The sequence below is a fragment of the Salmo salar genome, chromosome ssa01 (assembly GCF_905237065.1).
Source record: "Salmo salar chromosome ssa01, Ssal_v3.1, whole genome shotgun sequence".
Taxonomy (NCBI): domain Eukaryota; kingdom Metazoa; phylum Chordata; class Actinopteri; order Salmoniformes; family Salmonidae; genus Salmo; species Salmo salar.
Genome location: NC_059442.1, coordinates 78,247,098 through 78,267,886, shown reverse-complemented (window position 1 = coordinate 78,267,886; position 20,789 = coordinate 78,247,098). Strand labels below are relative to the sequence as shown.

Sequence of the window (20,789 nt, the reverse complement as noted above, 5' to 3'; positions counted from 1 at the left end):
TTTACATATACTAAATAATATCTGTGTGAAATTTGTTTTGATTTAGACCTGTCACGAAACAGGGACGGGGGAAAAATACATGTCATCTATGTACTTAAATAGCGAATGGAGGTTGCGTTTCTCGTGGTTTATTTTCATGCCAGCCAGGTAGACTATACTCTTGTTGTAAAGATAAGCAATGTGCTTAATATTAGGAATGTTGATGGGATCCTCCTCTTTTTAATAGAGGCCATCACTCTGTTTTATTTAGGAGAACAAGTCTCAGTCTACTGAGAGTTGTTAGAACATTTTAGAACATTGAAATAGATGAGGGGAAATTCAAGGACATAAATTAAAATCTCAGCATTAATAGTGTCTCAAAAGATAACGTCAGACAGCAATCCAAAACACACACAAACACAGAGGAAAACAGAGTGAAAATGTGATAACACTTTCTTTACTGTAAGGCATAAACATATAGCTAATGCTTTATAAATGCATTTATCTGCACCATAAGTCATTCAAGGTCCATGGCCTTGTATAGCTACATCATGTCCAGCTTCTGTCCGTCCTCCCTCAAGTAGGCCACAGATCTAAAAGGGCTGAATGGGTAAAAAAAACGATGTTATTAGACACTCAGCCTCTGAGTTTCAAAACTCTGTGGGGCTTTCAGAGGGTCACGTGAGAAACCAGGGGAAACAACTTATAATATTTGTCCTCATTTGCACTAAGAGTGGGTTGGGAGGGCATTGGAGGCCATATTGAAAGAAGCTATTATATTGTTCTTGTGTGTGAATATTGGGCGGCAGGTAGCTTAGTGGTTAGAGCGTTGGGCCAGTAACCGAGCTGACAAGGTAAAAATCTGTCGTTCTGCCCCTGAACGAGGCAGTTAACCCACTGTTCCTAGGCCATCATTGTAAATAAGAATTTGTTCTTAACCGACTTGCCAAGTTAAATATAAAATAAAAAATATTGCATTGCTGCCTCTTGATTCGTCAATGTTTCTCTCAGTCAGTCATTGAACATGAATAGGATCTGAATCACAGGCTAGATAACAAAGTGGATGAAACATATTTTATTATCTTGTCAACAGGCTTAGACAGATAAACAGGTCTCATTTCCTCCAACCACTTATCCTTGTCCTGTTTGCAAAGACAGCTAGGCTAAAACAAATATGAGAGATGGCATTGTGGACAGCACTCAGCCTCTACTTAGTTTAACCGCCCTGTACCGTTTTGGACTCTGACCTGGTTATGAACTCTTGCCTGTCCCCGACCTGCCTTTTGCCTACCCCTTGGACTATAATAAATATCAGAGCTCAAACCATCTGCCTCCTGTGTCTGCATCTGGGTCTCGCCTTGTGTCGTTATAGTACGAACTGGCCATGACTGACCCAGCAGACTTGGACCAGCTCCGTCACGCTGTCTCCCTGCAGGGAGCTACCATTAAGAGACAGGAGGAGCTACTTCAGAACCTGATGGAGGGGTTCAAGGCGTTAACGGAGCAATTCCGTGAATTAGCTCACAGGCAGCACGGCACATCTGAGACCTCCAAGCCACTCAGTAACTTCCCTACTAGTGGTGGGTTTGTTCAGCCTACCTTGGCTCCCCGAGAATGCAGCTTACCTCCTCCGGAGCGATATGCAGGCAATCCTGGAACCTGCCGGGCGTTTCTTTCCCAGTGCTCCCTCATTTTTGAGCTATAGCCATCTTCGTTCCTTTCGGATCGATCGAAGATAACGTATCTAATTACGCTAATGTCCGGAAGGGTGCTCTCCTGGGCGACAGCTGTTTGGGAGCAACAATCTGCCGTTTGCCATAACCTGGACGATTTCATGGCGGAGGTGAGGAAGGTATTTGATTTTCCGGTGCCCGGGAGAGAGGCGGCCCGAAAACTACTGAAGGTACATCAGAACTCCCGTAGTGTGGCAGACTACGCAGTAGATTTTCGCACATTGGCCGCCGAGAGTGCCTGGAATCTGGAGGCTCTGTTCGATACCTTCCTTCATGGACTGTCGGAGGAAATAAAAGACGAGCTCGCAGCTTGGAGTTGCCATTGGACTATTGGACCTTGATTCCCTCATCGCCGTTCCGATTAGTCCGTGTGGTGCCAGGACAACAACCTCTCCCTCAATGTGATCAAGACAAAGGAGATGATTGTGGACTACAGGAAAAAGAGGACCGAGCATGCCCCCATTCTCATCGACGGGGCTGCAATGGAGCAGGTTGAGAGCTTTAAGTTCCTTGGTGTCCACATCACCAACAAACTAACATGGTCCAAGCACACCCAGACAGTTATGAAGCGGGTACGACAAAACCTATTCCCCCTCAGGAGACTGAAAAGATTTTGCATGGGTCCTCAGATCCTCAACACGTTCTACAGCTGCACCATCGAGAGCATCCTGACTGGTTGCATCACTGCCTGGTATGGCAACTGCTCGGCCTCCGACTGCAAGGCACTACAAAGGATAGTGTGAATGGCCCAGTACATCACTGGGGCCAAGCTTCCTGCCATCCAGGACCTCTATACCAGGCGGTGTCAGAGGAAGGCTCTAAAAATTGTCAAAGACTCCAGCCACCCTAGTCATAGACTGTTCTCTCTGCTTCCGCATGGCAAGCGGTACCGGAGTGCCAAGTCTAGGTCCAAGAGGCTTCTAAACAGCTTCTACCCCCAAGCCATAAGAATCCTAAACATCTAGTGAAATGGCTACCCAGACTATTTGCATTGCTCCCCCCCCCCCTCTCCACACCACTGCCACTCTCTGTTGTCATCTATGCATAGTCACTTTAATAATTCTACCTACATGTACATACTACCTCAACTAACCGGTGCCCCCGCACTTGACTCTGTACCGGCACCCCCCTGTATATATTGTTATTTTTTTTTTACTGCTGCTCTTTAATTACTTGTTACTTTTATCTCTTATTCTTATCCATATTTTTTTGAAACTTCACTAATGGTTAGGAGCTCGTAAGTAAGCATTTCACTTCACTCTCAAGGTCTACACCTCTTGTATTCGGCCATGTGACTAATAAAATGTGATTTGATTTGATTGATTGTCACCTACGAGAACGCCGGAGTGGGAGGAGGTCAGGTCTCGGGAACATTTGTTCATCCGCTGCTGCTTGCTCACCTCCGAAGGAATCAGGAAGTCCCCAAAGTGTGCATTTCCAAGAAGAGCCGAAGCCACCCGAGTTCCCTCGAGAATCATCGGGTGAGTCGGTTACTCCTGAGCCTATGCAACTGTTCAGAGCTGGATTATCGCCTAGGGAACATTCCCGTAGGCTGAGCTCCAACTGTTGTCTGTACTGTGGGGCTGCGGGATATAATATAGCCAGCTTCCCTGTTAAGAGACCTATATCTTTAGTAGGTACAAGTACTCTGGTGAGCCAGACTGGGAATTATCCAATTCTCATCACCCGCACTCCTTTTCTTGTGATACTGCTGTGGGGAGACCAGTCTAAGTCTCTCCGGGCGCTCATTGACTCTGGGGCGGATGAGAATTTTATGGATGCTACCCTAGTTTCTGAATTAGGTATCCCCACTCAACCCCTCTCTGTTCCCGTGGACGCTAGAGCACTGGACTGCGGCTCCATTGGAAGAGTTACCCACTGCGCTGTTCCTGTTAATCTGCGGGTTTCAGGAAATCACAGTGAGTCAATACAGCTTCTCCTCATTGATTCCCCTAGTGTTCCTGTTTTGGGATTTTCTTGGCTCCAAAAACACAACCCCATTATTGACTGGACCACGAGTTCAACCATGGGTTGGAGTCCGTTCTGTCATTCCCATTTCGGCGCAGCCTTCCCCGAGACGTCCTCCTCAGGTCTTAAGTAAAGCCTCGGATTTCTCTGCCGTTCCTGCAGAGTACCATGACCTCCTGGTGGTCTTCAGTAAGGCACGGGCTACTTTTATTCCCCCGCATTGTCCCAACGATTGTGCTATTGACCTTCTCCCAGGCACCACACCGCCTCGTGGTCGGCTAAATTCTCTATCCGGCCCGGAGACCATATATTGAGGACTCTGGCTGCTGGAGGCATCCATCCTTCTGCATCCCCTGCCAGCACAGGGTTTTTCTTTGTGGAAAAGAAGGACAAGACCCTACGTCCGTGCATTGAATACTGGGGTCTTAATGACATAACGATCAAGAATCGTTACCCCCTACCACTCCTATCCTCGGCTTTCGAACCTCTCCAGGGGACTACCATCTTCTCCAAGCTGGACCTTCGGAATGCCTACCACCTGGTTCGGATACGTGAAGGAGATGAGTGGAAGACAGCCTTCAACACTGCCAGTGGACATTATGAGTACCTTGTCATGCCATTTGGACTCACCAACGCCCCCTGCAATCTTCCAGGCACTGGTAAACATGTTAAATCATTTTGTGTTTGTCTACCTCGATGACATCCAGATTTTTCCCCGTTCTGCCCAAGATCACATCAACCATGTTCGAGAAGTCCTTCAGCGCCTCCTGGAGAACCAGTTATTTGTGAAAGCGTAGAAGTGCGAGTTCCACCGTTCTACAGTCTCCTTTCTGGGATATGTCATTGCTGAAGTAAATGTCCAGATGGACCCTGAAAAGATGAAAGCAGTAGTGGATTGGCCCCAACCTACGTCCAGGGTGCAGCTACAACGTTTCCTGGGGTTTGCCAATTTCTACCTCAGTTTATTCGAGGCTACAGCACCCTGACGGCCCCCCTCTCTGCACTCACCTCTCCCAAGGTACCGTTCACATGGTCCCCAGCTGTTGACAGAGTCTTTGTGGACCTGAAGCATCAGTTCCCTACAGCACCCATCCTCGTCCATCCGGACCTGTCCTGTCAGTTTGTGGTTGATGTCGATGTTTCTGACGTTGGAGTGGGTGCTATCATGTCCCAGTGATCTGCCCAGGACTAAAAGTTCCATCCCTGTGCCTTCCTGTCCCGTCGTATCAACTCTGCAGAAAGGAACTATGACGTAGGTAACTGAGAACTCCTGGCAGTCAAGATGGCACTAGAGGAGTGGAGGCTCTGGCTGGGAGGAGCAGAACATCCATTTTTGGTTTGGACCGACCATAAGAATTTGGAATATCTCCACACAGCCAAGCACCTTAACTACAGGCAGGCCCGGTGGGCTTGTTATTCACCAGATTCAACTTCACCATTTCCTACCACCTAGGTTCCAAGAATGTTAAACCTGACGCCCTCTCTCGGCTATACAGTTCCGCTGCCATACCCTCTGACTCCGAGACCATCCTCCCTACCTCATGTCTTGCGGCTTCTGTGGGCTGGGGTATTGAGACCCTTGTCCGCAAGGCACAACATTACCAGCCTGCCCCTAGAGGGGGCCCGGCTAACCGGTTGTTCGTCCCTAATTCAGTCCGGTCCCGGGTCTTGGAATGGGCTCATTCTTCCAGGCTTACCTGTCATTCGGGTTCCCGTCAAACTCTGGCCTTCCTCCGACAACGTTTCTGGTGGCCTTCATCGCTGCATGCAATTTTGTGCTCAGAATAAGACTCCGTGGAAAGTCCCTTCCGGCCTCCTTCAGCCACTACCTGTCCCTCATCGTCCCTGGTCCCATATTTTCCTGGACTTTGTCACTGGGTTCCCTCCGTCTGACGGCAACACCGTCATTCTGACGGTAGTGGATCGGTTTTCCAACGCTGCTCATTTCATCCCTCTCCCCAAACTACCATATGCCAAAGAGACAGCCCAGCTTAAGGTGCAGCACGTCTTCCGGATCCATGGACTCCCGGTGGACATGGTCTCCGACCGGGGTCCTCAGTTCTCGTCTCGGTTTTGGAAGGCGTTCTGCACCCTTATTGGGTCATCAGACAGCCTGACCTCCAGATTCCATCCCCAATCCAACGGCAAGTCGGAGCGAGCAAACCACGACCTGGAAACAACCTTAAGATGCCTCGTCTCGACCAACCCCACTACCTGGAGCCGACAACTGGTCTGGGTGGAGTATGTCCGGAACAGTCTCCCCTGTTCGGCCACGGGACTCTCCCCTTCCGAGTGCTCCATAGGGTATCAGCCTCCACTCTTCCCAGAACAAGAGCAGGAAGTCAACATACCCTCGGCCCAGATGTTCGTACCCAGATGTAGATTGCAATAGAGATTGAATCATCTGTGGATCTGTTGGGGTACCTGTGTGTGTCCCTCTTCACAGTCCCTGCTCTTCCATAACGTGCATTTTTCTCTGTATTTAAATCTGATTCTACTGCTTGCATCAGTTACCTGATGTGGAATAGAGTTCCATGTAGTCATGGCTCTATGTAGTACTGTACGCCTCCCATAGTCTGTTCTGGACTTGGGGACTGTGAAGAGACCTCAGGTGGTATGTCTTGTGGAGTATGCATGGGTGTCCTAGTAGTTCAAACAGACAGCTAGGTGCATTCAGATTGTCAACACTTCTTACAAAAACAAGTAGTGAAGTCAATCTCTCCTCCACTTTGAACCATGAGAGATTGACATGCAAATCATTCATGTTAGCTCTCTGTGTATATTTAAGGGCCCACCGTGCTGCCCTGTTCTGAGACAATTGTAATTTTCTTAAGTACCTCTTTGTGGCACCTGACTACACGACTGAACAGTAGTCCAGGTGCGACAAAACTAGGGCCTGTAGGACCTGCCTTGTTGATAGTTTGGTAAGAAGGCAGAGCAGTGCTTTATTATGGGCAGACTTCTTCCCCATCTTAGCTACTGTTGTATCAACATGCTTTGACCATGACAGGTTACAATCCAGGGTTAGTCCAAGCAGTTTAGTCACCTCAACTTGCTCAATTCCAATTTATTCATTAGAATATTTAGTTGAGGTTTAGGGTTTAGTGAATGATTTGCACCAAATACAATGCTTTTAGTTTTTGAAATATTTAGGACTAACTTATTCCTTGCCAACAATGCTCAAAATAACTGCAGATCTTTGTTGCAGTCATTTCAGTTGCTGTAGTAGCTGACGTGTATAGTCTTGAGCCATCCGCATACATAGACACACTGGCTTTACTCAAATCCGGTGACATGTCATTAGTAAAGATTGAAAAAGTAAGGGGCCTAGACAGCTGCCCTTGGGAATTCCTGATTCTTCCTGAATTATGTTGGAGAGGCTTCCATTAAAGCACACCCTCTGTGTTCTGTTAGACAGGTAACTCTTTATTCACAATATAGCAGCAGGTGTAAAGCCATAACAAAGTTTTTCCAGCATCAGACTATGATCAATAATGTCAAAAGTCAGACTGGTCTAACAAAACAGCCCCCACAATCTTTTTATCATACATTTCTCTCAGCCAATCATCAGTAATTTGTTAAAATGTGCTGTGCTTGTTGAATGTCCTTCCCTATAAGCATGATGAAGTCTGTTTGTTTACTGTAAAATAGCATTGTATCTGGACAAACACAACTTTCTCCAAAAGTTTACTAAGGGCTGGTAACAGGCTGATTTGTCAGCCGGTTCAGCCAGTAAAGGGGGCTTTACTATTCTTAGGTAGCGGAATTACTTTTGCTTCCCTCCAGGCCTGAGGGCACACACTTTCTAGTAGGCTTAACTGAGGGACCTGAGCCATGACTGGCCTTTCAAAGTATTTCACGGCTACAGATGTGAGTGCTACAGGAGGATAGTCATTTAGACAGGTTACCTTGGCACAGGGACTTTGGTGGTCTGCTTGAAACATATAGGCATTACAGACTGGGTCAGGGAGAGGTTGAAAATGTCAGTGAAGCCTCTTGCCAGCTGATCGGCGCATGCACTGAGTACGCGTCCTGGTAATCCGTCTGGCCCTACGGCCTTGTGATTGTTAACCTGTTTAAAGGCATTGCTCACAAGCACGCCCGTTGATTCATAGTATATATAAACAAATGGCCTTAAGCAACGTCTTGGTGTGAAGGAACGTCTAGCATCTCTCGTAATTGGAATTGTGTAGCTTAACCAAAGTGCAACAAATCTGATTGGGCTCGTGAAAGTTGGGTGTTGACAGAGGCTTTGAGAAAAACAAACAACTAAAGTCTACAAATAGCTGTAGGGGAGAGTGGGATAGGTTGAGCCAAAGAGGTAAGTTGAGCACCCCTTGTTCCTAGGAAACCATACACACAATTAATAATTGTACCAAATATTTAGGAAGAGGTCATAATTTCATGGAGTTTGTGAAGGAAGACACCACATGGAAAAAGTGGTAAATTAGGTCCAAAATATTGATTTTCACCAAGTCAAATTAATTTATTGTGTTAGAGGTTTCATGATGCGTGTATCTAAACCAAAATAGATAATTTTAAGATTGTTCTATATATCAGTTGGGGTCTCTATAAGCTTCAATATGAAGTCATAAACCTAGCATGAAAGTACATCCTTGTAGCTGTGTGGGTTAATATAGTCAAAATGTTTGAGTTGAGCCAATGCAATGGGGTAAGTTGAGCCAATGGTTGAGCCAATGGCAAGTCAAGCAAATTTAAGTGTTTTCCTCCCAGGTGTAATGCCAGTGATGTAAAAAGTACATAATTGTCATACTTCAGTAAAAGTTAAGACAGATAACTTGTTTTGGTCACTTGATTGTGAACAGTACAGACGTCATGCCATGTAGCCACTGGCTACTCTTAAGGACACTGAAAATGAAAGGCTAACATCACCCCAAAGATATCAACAATATTCACTCATTCATGCCTTTCCCTTTCCATCAGTGATGCATTTTGCATTTTGTGTATAATGTCCAAAACATATTGACTAGTGACTTGAGGACATCCAGACGTGATCAAAATGGCTGTTTTCCAACGAGTGAATGAAGTAAATGCAATCAAGCCTGTTCCTAAATAATTTGCTCTGTAAAAAGGAAGCAATGCCTTGAATTGCTTCAAATGAAATCACTTGATTGCACCAAGTTTCCCCATAGTCAAAACTCGATGGGCTCAAATTGGATCGCAAAATAAATGCATTCCGAGATGAATAGATGTAATGGCTAGCCTGATGAGATCATTATGGAGGCCGTTGGGTGGCCAGGCTAGGCTAATTAGCCTCTGAATGAAAACTGAGTGGTAAAATGCTTGTAACTGAACCAGGAGGCAACAACTTGCAGACAAAACACAGTGATTGAGCTTCGGTTGGGAGCTATTTCCAGAGAAGCTAATGAAACACTGGCAGAAAGAAAGAGAGGTTAAATTTGCCATTATAATAAGATGACCAAAATAACTGATATACAATATCATCAAAACAATTTTCAGAAGATTTCGCATTAATTGTTTCACTTTTAGACAATAGTGGTGGTAATATTATTGTATAATGTAAGGGGAGCCAGACATTGCAGTGAAATACATAACTAGAGCGTTCTTACAGTACATTGGGGGATTTGTGGGTTGTGGTGTACAGCACCCTCATTGGGTCTGCGTTAGCAAGTGAGAGCGTCTCTACCGTCAGTCCCCTCCCTAACAACTCCTCTGTGGTCCATACTGCTGATGACTGAGATATAGTACAGACACACCTGTTATTAAGTATTAATGCTGCACATTGTGCTGCATGAATCACTACTCTTCGGGTACCAAGTGACAGTACGTGATCCAAGTCCCAACTCCTCACATACAATTTGAGCCCATCATAAACGCTGTGTCTCCCGCGTGCTAGCGTAGTAACGACTACCCCGCGGCTTCCCTGTTCCATCTATTGCTGTTCACTGGACCCTATGATCACTTGGCTACATAGCTGATGCCTGCTGGACTGTTCATTAATCACGGTACTCTATTTAATTTTTTGTTTATCTGTCGGCCCCAATACAGGCCCTGTGTGTAGTTTACCGACCCTCTCTGCCCATTCATCGCCATTTTACCTGTTGTTGTTGTTGTCTTAGCTGATTAGCTGTTGTTGTCTTACCTGTTGTAGCCTTAGCTAGCTCTCCCAATCAACACCTGTGATTGCTTTATGCCTCGCTTTATGTCTCTCTCAAATGTCAATATACCTTGTACACTGTTGTTTAGGATAGTTATTACTGTCTTAGTTACTGCGGAGCCCCTAGTCCCACTCAACATGCCTCAGATACTTCCTTTGTCCCACCTCCCACACATGTGGGGATCTCACCCAGCATAACTAGCCCGTCCAGAGATGCAACCTCTCTTATCATCACTCGGTGCCTGGGTTTACCTCCACTGTACCCGCACCCCACCATACCCCTGTCAGCACATTATGCCCTGAATCTATTCTACCACTCCCAGAAATCTGCTCCTTTTATTCTCTGTCCCCAACGCACTAGATGACCAGTTTTGCTAGCCTTTAGCTGTACCCTCATCCTACTCCTCCTCTGTTCCTTGGGTGATGTGGAGGTTAACCCAGACCCTGCGTGTCCCCAGGCACTCTCATTTGTTGACTTCTGTAACCAAAAAAGCCTTGGTTTCATGCATGTTAACATCAGAAGCCTCCTTCCTAAGTTTGTTTTACTCACTGCTTTAGCACACTCTGCCAACCCTGATGTCCTTGACAAGGAAGGCCACCAAATATTCTGAGATTTCCATCCCCAACTACAACATTTTCCGTCCAGATAGACCTGCCAAAGGAGGAGGAGTTGCAATCTACTACAGAGATAGCCTGCAAAGTTCTGTCATACTTTCCAGGTCTATGCCCAAACAGTTCGAGCTTCTAATTAAAAAAATTAATCTCTCCAGAAATAAGTCTCTCACTGTTGCCGCCTGTTATAGACCCTCATCAGCTCCCAGCTGTGCCCTGGACACCATATGTGAATTGATTGCCCCATCTATCTTCAGAGTTCATTCTGTTAGGTGACCTAAACTGGGATATGCTTAACACCCCTGCAGTCCTACAATCTAAGCTAGATGCCCTCAATCTCACACAATTTATCAAGGAACCCACCAGGTACAACCCTAAATCCGTAAACATGGGCACCCTCATAGATATTATCCTGACCAACTTGCCCTCCAAATACACCTCTGCTGTTTTCAATCAGGATCTCAGCGATTACTGCCTCATTGCCTGCATCCACGGTCAATCGACCACCCCTCATCACTGTCAAACGCTCCCTAAAACACTTCTGCGAGCAGGCCTTACTAATCGACCTGGCCCGGGTACCCTGGAAGGATATTGACCTCATCCCGTCAGTAGAGGATGCCTGGTCGTTCTTTAAAAGTAATTTCCTCACCATCTTAAATAAGCATGCCCCTTTCAAAAAATGTAGAAATAAGAACAGATATAGCCCTTGGTTCACTCCAGACTTGACTGCCCTCGACCAGCACAAAAACATTCTGTGGCGGACTGCACTAGCATCAAATAGTCCCCGCGATATGCAACTTTTCAGGGAAGTCAGGAACCAATACACGCAGTCAGTCAGGAAAGCAAAGGCTAGCTTTTTCAAACAGAAATTTGCATCCTGTAGCTCTAACTCCAAAATGTTTTGGGACACTGTAAAGTCCATGGAGAATAAGAGCACCTCCTCCCAGCTGCCCACTGCAATGAGGCTAGGTAACACTGTCAACACCAATAAATCCACGATAATCGAGAATTTCAATAAACATTTCTCTACAGCTGGCCATACTTTCCTCCTGGCTATCCCAACCCGGCCAACAGCTCCACACCCCCCGCAGCTACTTGCCCAAGCCTCCCCAGCTTCTCCTTCACCCAAATCCAGATAGCAGATGTTCTGAAAGAGCTGCAAAACCTGGATCCGTACAAATCAGCTGGGTTAGACAATCTGGATCCTCTCTTTCTAAAATTATCCGCCGCCATTGTTGCAACCCCTATTACCAGTCAGTTCAACCTCTCTTTCGTATCGTCCGAGATCCCTAAAGATTGGAAAGCTGCCACGGTCATCCCCCTCTTCAAAGGGGGTGACACTCTAGACCCAAACTGTTACAGACTTATATCCATCCTGCCCTGCCTTTCTAAAGTCTTCGAAAGCCAAGTTAATAAACAGATCACTGACCATTTCGAATCCCACCGTACCTTACCTCCGCTGTGCAATCCGGTTTCCGAGCTGGTCACGGGTGCACCTCAGCCACGCTCAAGGTACTAAACGATATCATAACCGTGATCGATAAAAGACAATACTGTGCAGCCGTCTTCATCAACCTGGCCAAGGCTTTTGACTCTGTCAATCACCGTATTCTTATCGGCAGACTCAACAGCCTTGGTTTCTCAAATGACTGCCTTGCCTGGTTCACCAACTACTTTTCAGACAGAGTTCAGTGTGTCAAATCGGAGGGCCTGTTGTCCGGTCCTCTGGCAGTCTCTATGGTGGTACCACAGGGTTCAATTCTCGGGCCGACTCTTTTCTCTGTATATATCAACGATGTCACTCTTGCTGCGGGTGATTCCCTGATCCACCTCTACGCAGACGACACCATTCTGTATACATCTGGCCCTTCTTTGGACACTGTGTTATTAACTAACCTCCAAACGAGTTTCAATGCCATACAACACTCCTTCTGTGGTCTCCAACTGCTCTTAAACGCTAGTAAAACCAAATGCATGCTTTTCAACCGTTCGCTGCCCGCACCCGCCCGCCTGACTAGCATCACTACTCTGGACGGTTCTGACTTAGAATATGTGGACAACTACAAATACCTAGGTGTCTGGCAAGACTGTAAACTCTCCTTCCAGACTCATATTAAACATCTCCAATCCAAAATTAAATCTAGAATCGGCTTCCTATTTCGCAACAAAGCCTCCTTCACTCACCCTGCCAAACATACCCTCGTAAAACTTACTATCCTACCGATCCTCGACTTCGGCGATGTCATTTACAAAATAGCTTCCAATACTCTACTCAGCAAACTGGATGCAGTCTATCACAGTGCCATCCGTTTTGTCACCAAAGCCCCTTATACCAGCCACCACTGCAACCTGTATGCTCTAGTCGGCTGGCCCTCGCTACATATTCGTCGCCAAACCCACTGGCTCCAGGTCATCTATAAGTCTATGCTAGGTAAAGCTCCGCCTTATCTCAGCTCACTGGTCACGATAGCAACACCCACCCGTAGCACGCGCTCCAGCAGGTATATCTCACTGGTCATCCCCAAAGCCAACACCCCCTTTGGCCGCCTTTCCTCTCAGTTCTCTGCTGCCAATGACTGAATTGCAAAAATCGCTGAAGCTGGAGACATATTTCCCTCACTAACTTTAAACATCAGCTATCTGAGCAGCTAACCGATCGCAGCAGCTGTACATAGCCCATCTGTAAATAGCCCACCCAATCTACCTACCTCATCCCCATATTGTTTTTATTTACTTTTCTGCTCTTTTGCAAACCAGTATTTCTACTTGCACATCATCATCTGCTCATCTATCACTCCAGTGTTAATTTGCTAAACTGTAATTACTTCGCTACTATGGCCTATTTATTGCCTTACCTCCTCACGCCATTTGCACACACTGTATATAGACGTTTTTTTTCTTCTATTGTGTTATTGACTGTACGCTTGTTTATTCCATGTGTAACTCTGTGTTGTTGTTTGTGTCGCACTGCTTTGCTTTATCTTAGCCAGGTCGCAGTTGTAAATGAGAACTTGTTCTCAATTAGCTTACCTGATTAAATAAAGGTGAAATAAAATAAAATAAATAAAAAATACAGTGCATTCGGAAAGTATTCAGACCCCTTGACCTCTTCCACATTTTGTTATGTCACAGCCTTATTCTAAAATGTATTACATTTTTTATTCTCCCATTCTCACATCCTTCTCTGCAGATCCTCTCAAGCTCTGTCAGGTTTGATGGGGAGCGTTGCTGCACAGCTTTTTTTTAGGTCTCTCCAGAGACGTTTGATCGGGTTCAAGTCTGGGCTCCAGCTGGGCCACTCAAGGACATTCAGAGACTTGTCCTGAAGCCACTGCTGCATTGTCTTGGGTGTGTACTTAGGGTCATTGGCCTGTTGGAAGGTGAACCTTCGCCCCAGTCTGAGGTCCTGAGCGCTCTGGAGCAGGTTTTCATCAAGGATCCCTCTATATTTTGCTCCATTCATCTTTGCCTCGATCCTGACTAGTCTCCATGTTCCTGCCGCTGAAAAACATCCCACAGCGTGATGTTGCCACTACCACGCGTTTTTAGTACCCTTCCCCAGATCTATGTCTCGACACAATCCTGTCAATTCCTTCGACCTCATGGCTTGGGTTTTGCTCTGACATGCACTGTCAACTGTGGGACCTTATATAGACAGGTATGTGCCTTTCCAAATCATGTCCAATCAATTGAATTTACCAACATGTGGACTCCAATCAAGTTGTAGAAACATCTCAAGGATGATCAATGGAAACAGGATGCGCCTGAGCTCAAAATCGAGCCTCATAACCAAGGGTCATAATACTTATGTAAATAAGGTATTTCTGTTTTTTATTTTTAATACATTTGGAAACATTTCTCAAAACTTGTTTTTGCTTTGTCATTATGGGGTACTGTGTGGAGATTGATGAGGTAGGCTGTAACATGACAAAATGTGGAAAAACTCAAGGGGTCTGAATACTTTCCGAATGCACTGTACCTAATGAATGGTCTTTTCACAAATGTCGCCTGCCCCTTTTAGGGAAAACCATCTGAACCAGATTCCACATTGTCTGACTATGGCATTTTGTTTGCTTGCAAGGCGAGTTTTGGAAGAAGTCCATTGATTCTAAACTGACAGATGAATGGAGAGACTAACAGGATCTCATGCTTTGGTAGGCTGTAGTGGGTGGGCATGCCAAGGAAAATGCCAAGCGTTGGATTGGCTACTTTGGCCCTCCTCCATACTTCATTTGAAAGAAAGATAAATACTTCAAACAAAAAATCATCCTCCTCCAACTCAGTTGCATTTAGGTGAGTTTATCATCAGCCTCTGGAAAGGAGTCTCCATGAAATGAGACAAACCGCATGGCGGGGAAAAAACGAATCCCAAAAGTAGAAGTACATTCAAACCTTACCAACGCAATAATACTTGAGGGGTACACACAGGTGTCCTTCTACTTGACATTCTAGTCTGGTGGCCACTATGAACAAAGTGGAGATATTAAATATATATTGTCTGGACTGAGCTGGGGGGTACAATGACCTGATCAGTGCAGCTGCCGAAGCTGAAGCATACCTCTGGCCCTCCAACAAAGCTAAGATTCTGTGATGTAAACCCTAAGGAAAGGAGAGGGGAAGCACAAGAAATGCCATGAGGAAATTCTCATCCAGCCCTTCTACCAGAGGGATTGGCAGACACTGCAAAGATGTATTAATATTTACAGCCTCAGCTGAGCATGCCTACACAGTAGGCACATTAATTACCGTTAACTGCTGTAGGCTCAAAGTCGGCAGAGCCTTGCAAGTGGCTCCATACTGAACTTGTTAATTGTGGAATAAATTAACTAACTTGTTAGCTAGATGGGAACGGGTGGGGGGAGGTGGGGGGGGGGGGGGCAGAACAAAGCAAAAGCTTTATTTGCGTTGTAATATTAAAAAAATTACTATAGCAACCTGCCAGAAAATATAGCAAGTTAAGTGAAAAAAGTACTTCATTTTCATTCTTGAGATATTTCATTTGGGGATGTGCCAAAACTTGTCAATGTCCAACATCCAACCTCAGTCTGTCTGGAGCTGTTTTAATCATTTGCTTAACCCTGTAAACTTTCAATTACATCTGAGAGTGCAAAAAAAGCCCCAGTAGAGGAATCCACAAGAGCGGAAGTGCACAGACCCATCTGAATGTACAACTCACAATTACCCTGGAGGAATTTGAGTAAATGAAATGGTTTAAACGAACTTACTGGAACTAGGAATTTCTTAATCTCCTCCAAGGCATGGCTCATGCGGGAATAGGCCTCTCCAGGTGGAGCGAAGACTTCAATTAAAACATGGAGATCGTTACTCAAATGGGCATACTTGGCCTCTCCACTTTTCCTCAACTCTTCTTCCTGAGGAAAAAAATTGAACAAAAAAATCAGGTCAAATATTATTGTCGGGTCTGAAAGGAGAAAGTGAAAGCGATAATTACAAATAGTACAGTGGGTATGATGGAGATATCAAGTGAAGCATGTGGGGTTTACAAGAATCATTTGTAGCCCACAGCTGCCTGTTGATAAATTCAATCTCATCAGCATGTTTTCATTGACTTCCTCCCTCAAGCATTTGGGAGGTTGGGAGGGAGATGTCCCTGTTGCATGCCAGCCAGCCTATCAGACTGCATCCACCCACTGGGATTTACACCATGAATCTGGAGCTGAATCATATTGCTGGTTTTGGTTTGCATTATAAATAAGATACTACAAATTTGAATGATGTGTGAACTGTATTTGTGGTCTTCAATGACATACAGGGGTTGCATCCTAACTTGGAATGTATGTATTAGTGTGTGACTAACTGTGATGTTAATCAATCACTACGCAACAATGCAAACACACCAGGTAGGATTCTGGTTTATGAAGATATGACCATCAAAAATGTGAGCTAAACCTCCTCACAGTGTGGTTGACAAAGCTTGTGGACATTTAGTAGTGTGCTATATTGAATTTGTGAATGACTAAGAGATCCTATCTTCATCAGAGAAACTACACTACCTCCCACTCTGAAGGACCAGTCACTGTTCCAAAGTGTCCTGATTGCTGAAGGTCGCCACTACAAACTGTTCTTCAGAAAGCCAGTAATTACTTCAGCCAGCATTACCTTCTTATGTTGATTACCTTGGGCTCTGGCACACATTCAGAGACTGGAGATGCTTTGATGTGGGAATTCTCCCTGATGCTTGATCAGTGGTGTGGTGCACTCCCTCATCACATCAGCCCTCTTGTCCATTTCTTAATAAACACTTCTTGATTCCCAGAGAGCGTACGACATGACAGGCTATGATGACCTAAGAATATGTTGTATAGATAACCTAATTTGGTTCCAAGGTGAAAGAGGCACTTGAGCAAATGTATTCTTGAAACCCATAGCTACCCTAAAGGGAGGTAACCTAATGGTGTCGGTCTAAACATTCGCACATTTCCAGAGTTTTTTAAGGATACATTGGTCTTCAAAATAATCCCGAGTGGCGCAGCGGTCTAAGGCACTGCATCACAGTGCTTGAGGCATCACTACAGACCCGGGTTCGATCCCAGGCTGTGTCGTGACCGGGAGTCCCATAGGGCGGCGCACAATAGTCCGGGTTAGGGGAGGGATTGGGTGGGGGGCTTTACTTGGCTCATCGCTCTCTTACGACTCCTTGTCGCGGGCTGGTGTGCCTGCAGACTGACTTTGGTTGTCAGTTGAACAGTGTTACCGCTGACACATTGGTGCGGCTGGCTTCTGGGTAAAGCGGGCGGGTGTTAAGAAGCCCAGTTTGGCGGGTCATGTTTCGGAGGACGCATGACTCGACCTTCGCCTCTCCCGAGCCCATTGGGGAGTTGCAGTGATGAGACAAGATCGTAATTGGATATCACAAAATTGGGGAGAAAAATATATAAAAAAGATATATCTCTGCCTATCGCTGGATAGTGCCAATATATTACTGAGATATTCACGGTAACTTCACGGTGTCACGTCCTGACCATAGTAAGATGTTATTTTCTATGGTAGAGTAGGTCAGGGCGTGATAGGGGGTGTTTTTTCTATGTTTTGTATTTCTATGTTCATGTTCTAGTTTTGTATTTCTATGTTGGTTTTGTTTGGGATGATCTCCAATTAGATGCAGCTGGTCCTCGTTGTCTCTAATTGGAGATGATACTTAAGTAGAGTTTTTTTCCACTTGGGTTTGTGGGAGATTGTATCTTTGAGTCAGTGTATGTTTCACCACTGTGTCACGGTTTGATGTTTTTGTCATTCAGGTTATTTATGTATTGCATAGTTTCACAGTATATATAAAATGTGGAACGACACACACGCTGCACTTTGGTCCGCTCATTCCTACGACTACCGTGACACTTGGTGCCAGCTTCCTGTAAATTACTATAATGTCAGAGCAATGAAACATAGTACAATACTGTAAAAGTTACTATTAAACTGTAATAATTATTTTTACTGTAATTGCATGGGATTGGTGCAAGCAAGTTTGCTGCTAGGCATTTGTATATTACAGATTATTAATGAATACTAGGTGTTTTATATCACTTGTACTTCTAGAGGCCTAAACAAAGACTTCCAAACTGGCCGTGATTACAGGGCAAAACAGATCAAAAGGACATGGCTAAATATTCAACCATTAAAGGTTTAAGACCCGCTGCCACTCTGATCTGCCCCCTATAAACATTTCATTGTTAGGGAACTAACACCACATATCACTTAAATTGGTACGGCACTCTCGCTAACAGGTGCAACAAACATGGCCACTTACGCCTTAAAATATGTTAATGAGCGAGCGATTCTTTCCCCTCGCACAACATTTTTCCACAATACACCATCATTTACAGAACGCTGCAGTAAATATACATCAAAACAGCAATACTGTACTTTATTGTTGAATTGTATTGAAAAACAATTCTCCAATTGCTAACAGGGAATATGCAATGATATTATTAAGGCATATCAAATGACATTTGGTGTTTTATATTACTTGCACTTTAAGCTTTAAAAATAGCCTCTTACACTTTAAAAATAACCTCTTACAAGACACATCATAAAATATGTTAATGAGCTAGAAACAACTATACCATGCACCCACTACAGTTCAAAATGTTTTTAGCGCTTTCAAAATATGGTTTGGTACTGTTTTCTCTTGAGTGGTACTGAATTACAGTAAATTACTGGCAGAAGAGTTGCCAGCAAGTAACTGTATATTTACAGGACAAGGTTTTTAGATTCCTAAAATACAGTATGGTACCGTAGTCTGTAGTGTACTGCATTCTCACTCGCGGGTGCAGCAAATACAAGGCACACATCGAAATATGTTAATGAGCCAGAGATTCTTTCCAAACCCACAACATGTTCCCACAATGCACCATAATTTACAATATACTGCAGTAAAATTATAGTAAAACTGGTAATAAAGTACTTTACTGCAAAATGTTAATTTTACAGTAGTGTAGTGGAATGCCATTGAGCCCCCATAGTGCATTGCTCTTGACAGTACTATAGAATTCTAGTAGCTAACTGTAAAATTGTGGCTGTAAATGCACAGCAATTTGTTACAGTGTAGAGCTAATGTAGGGTGGGACAATTTAAAACGCCTGAAATCATCTGTATTCTACACAGACAGAGAACATATGAGAAAATATAATGACTGTGTAGGCCTATATGAAAACACTATAACACACTATTTCACCACAGAACATGTGCAAAGCACAGAGACGTCCAACAATAAACTACACTGGATGGTTAGAAATTCTACCTCCTTTCTCTGGTTGGTCATTGTTTGTTCAAGGTACAGTAACCACTATTTAAATTAGTGAGACAATATGTGTATTTATGTGAGTGTGTGGTCTGGTCCTGTACTCAAATAAAACCATACAAAAATATTAAATTAGAGGTATTGTACTATTGACGTCAATAGAGAACAGACAATTGAAAGACTTTCCAGCGTTTCATCTCCTGAATGAAAGAAGAACTTATAGCTGGGTGACATTTGTTTTGTGTCTGAAAACTTCGTTCCCTTTTATGCCAATCTCAATAGCAAAATGCTCTGTTGTTTTAAAAGTTGGGTTTGTCTTCCAACATAAATGTAATTTTTGTTTTTTTATTGGTTCAATATGAGTACAGCAGGTCGTGAGTGCAGCAGAAGTTGAAGATAGTTGAAGGCAATATGAATAGGTCTCATAGATAGACAATGGCACAAACAAATATGACTGTATGAAATGGATGATTGGTAATCTGATATGCAACATTACAGGAATGTTGCATATCACATTTTATAAATGCTAATTAATAACACTGGTCTACTATCTAGTTAAAGTAATTATTAGAAGAGATTAAAGACACCACTTATTAATTACTATTACACACTGATTACAAAATAATCAACTTCCACAAGTTAGTAACAAATAATTAATAATCGATAGGTAGGTTATTAGCTGCATTTATGGTACTGTAGAAGAGTGTCATAGCTGTCACGTCCTGACCAGTAAAGGGGTTATTTGTTAATGTAGTTTGGTCAGGACGTGGTAGGGGGTGTTTGTTTTATGTGGTTCGGGGTTTGTTGGGCTATGTACTTATGTAAGAGGGGCGTTTGTTTTATGTGTTCTGTTTTTTTTTTGGTCTATGTTCTATGTTAGTGTACTTCTATGTTCAGTCTAGTCTATCTATTTCTATGTTTAGTTCATTGGATTGACCTTCAATTGGAGGCAGCTGTTCCTCGTTGCCTCTGATTGAAGGTCCTATGTATAGGGGTGTTTTTGTAATGGGATTTGTGGGTAGTTGTTTCCTGTTTTGTATTTGTGCACATGACAGGACTGTTTAGTGGCGTTTGTTGTTTTGTATACGTGATTTGTTTGTTTTCCCTTCTTTTGATTCAATAAAGAAGATGAGTATACACGTTCCCGCTGCACCTTGGTCTAATCCTTACGACGTTCGTTACAATAGCAATGGTATGACAGGTCTGTTAAAAGGCACACTGACAAACTTTAAGGCAAACACAGAGTCAAAGTATATCTGAGAACTGTTCAAATCATATTGCATTTGGAAGTTCTCCTCTGACAGCCAGGGACTTTATTGATCACAAAAAGACACAGGTCTCTGGCGTGTTTCTGAGGAATACGGAGAAATACAATGATGTTGCCTGCTGTACTGTACTGTATATAAACACATATCAAAGGAATGAAAACCACTTCACCCTGACACTTTTACTTAGTTTAATAGAATCGTATGACCCAGTTTCAGCAGCAGTTAGTCAAGTGCCACATGTCAAAGATCCCTTTCTTTCAGGATTCCTAGCTGTCACTGAGGTTCTTCTCATTAATATGACAGAACATCGTGTGACTACTTGTATGTAGGAC

General features: G+C 44.1%; 1 protein-coding gene across 1 annotated transcript in view; it reads right to left on the bottom strand.

Moving 5' to 3' along the window:
* Positions 1 to 20,789, bottom strand: part of LOC106612832 (KH domain-containing, RNA-binding, signal transduction-associated protein 2) — a 122,042-nt gene that overhangs the window by 20,256 nt on the left and 80,997 nt on the right. Inside the window, exon 4 of the mRNA XM_014214393.2 lies at positions 15,657 to 15,803. Within this exon, the coding sequence (XP_014069868.1) occupies positions 15,657 to 15,803 (147 nt within the window). The remainder of the gene's footprint in view (positions 1 to 15,656; positions 15,804 to 20,789) is intronic.